This window comes from Osmerus mordax, chromosome 17 (assembly GCF_038355195.1).
Source record: "Osmerus mordax isolate fOsmMor3 chromosome 17, fOsmMor3.pri, whole genome shotgun sequence".
NCBI lineage: Eukaryota > Metazoa > Chordata > Actinopteri > Osmeriformes > Osmeridae > Osmerus > Osmerus mordax.
Genome location: NC_090066.1, coordinates 5,336,975 through 5,345,087, shown reverse-complemented (window position 1 = coordinate 5,345,087; position 8,113 = coordinate 5,336,975). Strand labels below are relative to the sequence as shown.

Genomic DNA, 8,113 nt, shown 5'->3' with positions numbered 1-8,113 from the left:
GTCAATCAAAACTTGTATGGGAGTAATACTCTGTTATATTGTCAGGACACCTAATTTTATGACTACCCTATTGTACATCCATACACCAAATTCTTTAAAATAAGTAATCAACTCCACTCGATACAGGTGATTGAATGCCCTATATATGCATGCAACACTATTGTATTTTCATGACTATTTCTTGCTGGCACGACTGCACGTAGGTTGTGGTTGTCATCTGCAAATATATAAAATGATGCTTATTTTGGCAAATTACTATTTAGTCACTTATCTGTATGCCTATTTTCGTTCATTCTGTATTTCAACGCATCAGCGCATGTGTAATGCGCGAGGCCATGAGGATACAGTACAAAGGGTTGGGTATAGACAAAGTGAGGTGGCAGTCATCCGGTTCCTACTCTGCAGTGCACAGAAGGAAATATTCTCTGCGTTCAGCCTGTCTGTATAGCTGTCTGTTAATCAAAATATGCATGCGTCACATGGACTAGGCTACGTTACGCACTCTGCATGCTTCAGATTGTAATGAGAGGAAAGTATAGCCTAGTAGCTTACAGTAAGGCAGAGGGAGAGGAAAGAAAGCGACATCGAGAGGCTGGACTTCGCCTGGGAAGGCTACCCTGCAGTCTCCCTCATGTTTCCTCCAGGGCACTTCTTCGCATTTACACTGTCCCCACTCCCGTTCACTTTATTTTGACGTTATTTAGACGCTATTTATTTTTTTGTTAAAGAGAGGACCCGAAACCATGGAACTTTTTTGCTTCGAGGACAAAGTCTTGAGAGCCGAACCTGATCAAAACATTCTGTGTGATGACAGAGTTTTGCAAAGTCTGTTAACCATTGAAGACAGGTTCCTACCACAGTGTTCGTATTTTAAATGTGTTCAGAAGGATATACAACCGTATATGAGACGAATGGTTGCAGCATGGATGCACGAGGTTTGTGAACCTTTTGTGCGCATTGGTTAAAAATCATGTCTGCCGGTTTTGCATTGAATTGCATTAAGTTATACCGGAGCGCATGTTTGCGATAGAAGCCTAACAAATTAACATGAAATAGCATATTGCAATACATTAATTAAGTTGGTTATAGATGGGTTGTTAAATAGCCTATCCTGTGAGCTGATGTGTCTATGTAGCCTAACCTCATTCTGTCCATTGACAAAAAATGACTCATCTAAGGCGTATGAAGGGTCAAGGCAGCTGTTGTCATGTTTTCGATTTTCTGAATGTCAAAACATTAAATATTATCAGTAAGTGGATGACTTAAACGATAGACCACCCTTAAAGCTTAATTTTCATGTTGAATATATACATATTTTCCTTAACGTATAATTATTATAATTTTTCTCAGAAGTCAACGCTGAGCTGCGTCGATCAACATGCATGCATCCGCTTAGTTAACTTTTTGAACTTAGCCAATTTAAGGTTAGAACCAATAAAACATAATCAGAATGTTCGGGAATGTTAGAAGACTACCCTGTGACTTTTATGATCTTGATATGTTGTCATAAGACAATTTATCTATATTTTTTTAACATTTCTTGAAAATCGGCGACACGAGGGACATGGTGTGGGCTAGGCTAGATGTTTTGGCAGGACTTCCTAGCTATTTGACCTAGACTGTAAAGCTTATCAAGTAGACATTATTAGCCTATACGTACAGTAAACTAATCCAAACACTTGAGTTTTAGTTCAGAAACTTAACGTTTAGGCTGTAGCTTTTATTCAGGTGTAATGTAAAACTGCAGTTTTGGTTCCACATTTTAGTGCCAAGGCCATAAATTACACTGGAAAATAAAATATTGTATTTAATCCATTTCTATAGGTTTGTGAAGAGGAGAAGAGTGAAGATGATGTGTTTCCTTTGGCCATTAACTATTTGGACAGATATTTAGCTGTGGTGCCCACTAGAAAGAGTTACTTACAACTCCTAGGGGCTGTGTGCATATTCCTTGCCTCCAAGTTAAAGGAGAGTCGTCCATTAACTACAGAAAAGCTCTGTATGTACACAGACAATTCCATCACACCAAGGGAAATGCTGGTAAGAAACGTTGTCTTTAAATATGTGCTTATTGTTTTTTAGATTACTCATCACAGAAATGTATTTGTATTTAGATCATTACTCCCTTTTCATTCAATGCGCAACATCTGTTGTAAATCGGCAGGCCTAAGTTAGTTGACCACTGCAGAGCAGCGAAGGCCCATAAAGTTACAAGTAGAGGGACTTATTCTAAGAGCACATGTAAACTGATTGTCTCTGAAGTGACATGTATCGCCATCTAGTGGCAGTCATTCATTGACTCTATCATGGTGATCATTGAGTGAGGTAGAGATGAGGTTTGTGCATCACTGTTTGCTGCAGATCTAATACAGTCATAAACTCATTGATACTATAGTAATTTCCTGTTTTAAGGGCCGTATCCTTATCTTTTACTTTCTTTGCATTTCAAACAATGAAAATGAGATGGTCACAAAAGATTAAGTCATGAAAAATGCCTTCTGCTTTTTCATGAGTGATTTTAGTAGTGTTTTATTCCACTGTCTCAGACCATCCTCTAACCAGCCACACTGAGTACTGCTAAGTACTTCCTACTGCTTCTTCCTTTACTTTGTTACAACCCCTGTTTACGACATCTCCCACCCACGCTACACAGGAGGCCTAGTATGAATCACTAAAAAGCAGACTTGCAGGTTAGTGTATCTCTGCTCTCGGCAGCTGGGATTCACAGTAGAGTGTTTAGTGCTGCAGATTCCTGGGTAATTAGAGAGAGAACCTGATCGTAAGACACAGAGAAGTCACAGGAACCTGACTGTAAGAGAGAACATGTTGATATTTTGATATTTGGCTTCATACTGTAAGACCCTACTGGTGCATCTTCAGTGGGAATTCAGGGGGATTCTGCAAGGGCAGCTGTCCAGGAAGTGAGCACATAGCCCCAGTAGACCTCCTCCCTGCTCATCCACAGTCAACACTGCATGAGTCAAGCATAGGTTAAACATTAGCATGTGTATTGTAGGCTAGCAAAAACACAGGGATGGATGAGTTCTCTCTTACTGTGTCCTGCGCTGCCCCGGCCCTTACCAGAAAAAGAACACAAAGGGATTGTGCCATCTACCATGGCGATTTTGGAGCTTCAAATAAGGAAATCAGAAGTGTACCGAATTGGTCACACTTTTATTTATTTATTACCATTGCTTCATGACGCTAAGAATGAGGAGTTCTTCTGAAAAAGCTCAACTCAGTTTGGTTTGATCCCACGCTAGCGAGCTTGCTAGCTCAGGAGTGTGACAGGAAGGAAGTGACTACTGCTACTCTGGCTGGGAATCCAACCATGGGCGAGGCTTGTTACATGCTCTCAGTGTTAACCCCAAGGATGAGAAGAATGAGACAAGCATGCAGATAATGAGAGAGAGTAGGGGTGAAGGAAAGTTTGTGGGTTGTTTTTTCTCTCAAGTGTCACAGGCTGTGGTGTTTCATCGCAAAGCAGAAGTTCATAAAGGAACCCATCTCACACCCATCTCAGATAATCAAATATCGTATAAAACAAGACAAACAGCAACAACAACAAAAAAACAAGCGGTCATAACTAAGTTCCCAACTCTGCATTCACAGTTTTTGTTTAGTCTGAGACATTGAAATTCTTGCATGTTGTTTGTCCTTCAGGAGTGGGAGCTGGTTGTCCTGGGCAAGTTGAAGTGGGACATGGCGGCGGTCATTCCCAATGATTTCATCGAGCACATTGTGCGCAGGCTGCCCCTGCCCATGGACAAGCTTGCCGTTGTCCGCAAGCACACCGAGACATTCATCGCTCTGTGTGCCACAGGTAGGGTAGCATAAAACTATCTTCATGTACGATGCCACAATTTTCCATCCATCTGTCTTTCTCTGGTTAAGTTAGTTGCTTCTGCACGCACACACTTTCCCACACGATGAGTCACGTTTGAGTGTTCTCTTCTGACCCTATATCTGTACTCCCCTGTCTAAGGGCGGGGTTGTTTGGCTGGGAGTCCATTCCCCCCTCACTGTCCATCTATGGAAACACAGCTTGTTGTGTGCTAGTCCACAAAAACAATCCAGCTGCTTTCAGCTGCTTAGGAATGCTTGTGTGTACAAGACAAGACATGCATTATATTCTTCCAGGAGTATGGGAGAATTCTCTTAGTGAGGGGGAGTGTTTACATTAACCTACTCTTCTGATGGCAGTCAGTGACATCATCAGTGGACCCCCCCCTCCTTTTGTGACTGTGCAGCTGGATGACTGGTCATTGCTCACTATTGGTCCTGTTTGTTGACTGTGGGGTTTCCAGGTTTGATTATTCTGGGATAGAGGCCAGCCATCTTCCTTCCTTCCTCTCCAACCACTATTCATCTCCAAAATAAACGTTGGTGGTCGAGGAGTGGTGTGAACTCAGATGTCCCCTCAGGCCTTTCCTACTGCAGGGCTGAGTCACCAACACGTATTCCTCTTTCAGGGGCATTCTATGTCACGACTGACTAGGATAGAAAGACAGTGCAAGTCATGGAATGGCTAACCTCATCTTACACAGTCCTGTTATGTATGTGTTATGTATATGACTGTGTTTCTCGCTTCGGTCCTCTTAAACATGTTTCACTGAGGAAATGAAACAAAGCAAAGAAGGGCACTTAAACGTGGCAAGATTTCTTGTATATGCCTGTTTGGTCAGATCTGGCCCTGGGTACTTGTTTACAACAGTGCGTTATTGGAATCATGGGGTCCTTCAATGAGTCCCATGCCCTGTTTAGTGCTCTTTTAATGTAGCATTTCTTATTTGGGCGTGTTTCAGTGGTCTCCCCGCTATTCATATGCAGCCAGTTATATCCAAGCACAAAACAGCCACAGTGAAAAAAGGCAGCCAGTGGTTTGGAGAAATGTAAATGTTTGGGGTTTTATGTGATCTCAAAATGTTGTTCTCATGACAGGGGAGCTCCTCATCTGGCCAGCTGGGTGCACATGGGCCGGGAAAGACAGGCTTAGTGGGCTACTCTCTGGGGATTATCCAAACCTATCAGTCGCATCCTCTTTCTATAAAGAGTAAAAAGCCACCAAGGCCACCAGGATCTGTGCTGGGATGGGCCTCTGTTTGTGCTGGGTAGTGCCAGTGTAAGAGCTGGGATAGTCTTGTATATGTGCTGGGCTGGACTGAACCCGAGTATTTCCTGGCTTGGTTTCGTGCAAATATGGGAGGGGCCTGGAGCCTCCCCAGGCCAGACTGTAGCAGTTTCCTCCAGGTCTTTTCCCCAGGCATCTTTCCTCCCCCCACCAGACGGCCTGTTGTCGCTCAAACCTCTGGGCCGTGATGGGGGACCGGAGGGAGTAGTTCCTGGAACTCATTGCTCACTGAGTAGGAGGATTTCAGCACTGTTTTTCTAATCAGGGCTGAGGCTTGGTAAGGGAAATCATATAGCCAATCAAAGCCATGTTGACATTTTTAGACTGTGGGAAATTCAGGTTAGAATAGGTAGAAAGCTTATTGTGCATTTTTTGTTTTGTAGCTCTTCAATATGACTCACACACTTCCCTCAGACTACTTTTGAACTTACTTACTGCGCAGATTTGCACAATGGTGAACTCGAATTTCAAGTTGTGGTTTTGCTCCCTTTCTACTCATAGAAGTTTCTGTCTCACTGGTGTAGAGCTTGAGCCCCCTTGTCTCTCTTCTTCAGATTTCAGCTTGGCCATGAACCCCCCCTCCATGATCGCCACAGGCAGCGTGGGAGCAGCCGTCTGCGGCCTGCAACTGGACCAGGCCGACAAGTCACTGAGCCGGGACAATCTGACTGACCTGCTGGCAAAGATCACCAACACGGAGGTGGTGAGTACTGCGCTGCGCTACATAGGAGACAAGAGAACATTTCCCGAACATGGCAGCAGGGATTGGGTAGTACAAGTCTTTTTGAAGAAACAGGTATTCTCTGCCAACACTTAGTATAGGGGCTCTAGGAGGTCATAATGGGCCATCGAAGCCTGTCTTCCTTCCTTTTTCCAAGCTCCTCTGGGCTGCACCATGGAGAACCTTATAGTAAACAACGTCAATAGCTGCTGTAGACCCACATTGAACCTATTTACTTTTCATGGAGAGAGCCTGTGGGTCTTGGCTCAGAATCCAGACTGCTGCTATAAAGGGCCGCGGCGAGGGAATGTCTTCTTAGAACCCAGGGCCTACATTCTTGCGGTACAACACAGGCAGTTCCAAGGCATGGCTCCCTCTTTAACTTACCCCTCCTGGGTCTGTTTCTCCTAAACCTTACACATGCCATCTTTCCAGAAGAAATGACAGACAGAGATCGTCTGTCAGAGCTGCAGTGACAGCTCATTCCGGATTGCTAACATAGGCAGAAAGTTGTGGAATCTGTGGGCTGCAGTTAACAAACTGCATGTTTCAACCGTGATCCTTGCTCACACAGGTTTTGTTGATACAAGCACAAGAGGTTAGGGCAGAAGCACAGGAACTAGAAGCCACACCAGCCAACCCTGTCAGAAGAACAACCAGCCTCACCCCCCAGTGGCTTGTGGTTATTATGTCGCCATAGCAACACCGGCCCTGCGCAGCCGTCACAACAGGCGCTCCGACTGCGGCCCATCGGGTTCTAATTATCCGTACATTTCAAAGGAATGCTGGCCTCTTTGCGAGCCGGGTACATTCTTGAAGGCCCCCGCCGTCGGCTCGTAGACCTCCCACATCAGTTGCTTCCCTGGATCTGTGGAGGGGAACAAGGAAGACAGGGAAATATGGCACGAAGGAGAATCCTCTTCTTTTTTCTTTTTTTTTTTACAAGTGCTGCAGGGAATCTTGACAACATCCTGTCCTATATTCATTTTCACACCCCTTTTTCGAAGGTGGGTGGTTCAGGTCAAAGCTGTTGCCTCGTGGGCCACCTGGTTGTTCTGCAGGTCTCCACAGTCAGGGAGGAGGTGTCCAGGGTTTTAGGTCTCCTGGGCTTCCCCTGATAAACCTTGGTGACCTCCTTGGTCTCAGTTTAGTGGCTATTAGTAGGCCTAATGGTCACTTTAACATCCCACACTGTGTCTGACAGGACACAAGTGGCCCTAAAGCAGCTGTGCTGTAATGGTGTCTGTGTTCTCTGGTATCCATTGTTCTGTAAGACTGCCCATGAAACTGACAGGACCACCTAGCACAAGACCCATAATTCCATTTTGGCATGCCATGCATGTGACCAAAGCTACTCTACAACGGTTTGTGTGTGTGTGTGTGTATAGCCCAAGTGTTGTCAGTGTGATCATTGCTTTGAGTGTCTGTGTTACAGGACTGTCTGCGGGCTTGTCAGGAGCAGATTGAGAGAGTCCTGGCTAGCAGCCTTAGGGATTGCCATCAGCAGAGTAAGGAGACTGGATCCAAACGAGCAGGCAGCAAGGCCATGGAGCAGCAGGCCCAGTCCAGCACCCCTACAGACGTACGCGATGTCAACCTTTGAGCTTCCATTGCCACCACACACTCTGGATGATGTCTGTCAATGAACTCATGCGAATGGGTTTCCCCAAGGTTCAACATCAACCAATGAGCTGCCAGTATCAGCATTTGCACCAAGTTAACCGGTGATCTACTATCACATCAAGTTGTGTGCTTTGATTTTTAACATCTATGATTTGTATCTTTTTGTCCCATTTATATAAAATGTGTACGGTCACATATTGGCTACCAGTGTGCTATGCCATCAAATAAGTACTATCAAACAAGCTATTTTAAAACAAAATGTTTTTGAAAACTTGATGGTGCCTTTTTGGAAATGGAAACCTGCGAAACATTTCATACTTGAAATAATATAAAGTTTAAAGTTTTCAGTTGATAAAAGCTTTAGTGAGGTGCAGGGAATTAAATATTATTATTATTATCATTATTAAGGAATTATCCTTATTAAGCAGAGATGAAGTGGGTATGTATCACCTGATATCTGTTTAGATTCCATTAAACAGGAACCCCTGTAGTGCTGTTAGCAGGTGATATGCTGATTGTACACAGCATCCATACTTGGCATTTAAACAAAGCTAGTCTAGAGGATAGGAGTGCAAGCCGCTGCTCCAGTATAGTATACTGTGCACCTGTAGCACTGCTTACTATTTAAGCTTTTCTAT

The 8,113-nt window shown here is 44.2% G+C and overlaps 1 protein-coding gene across 1 annotated transcript; it reads left to right on the top strand.

The window, feature by feature from the left end:
- The first annotated feature begins 566 nt into the window (after positions 1-566).
- Positions 567-7,669, top strand: LOC136960163 (G1/S-specific cyclin-D2-like). Its single transcript, XM_067254525.1, has 5 exons — positions 567-935; positions 1,825-2,040; positions 3,664-3,823; positions 5,686-5,834; positions 7,288-7,669. Exons 1-5 carry the CDS (start codon positions 744-746, stop codon positions 7,453-7,455), a joined length of 885 nt encoding a protein of 294 aa, XP_067110626.1. The 5' UTR covers positions 567-743; the 3' UTR covers positions 7,456-7,669.
- The last annotated feature ends 444 nt before the right edge of the window (positions 7,670-8,113 follow it).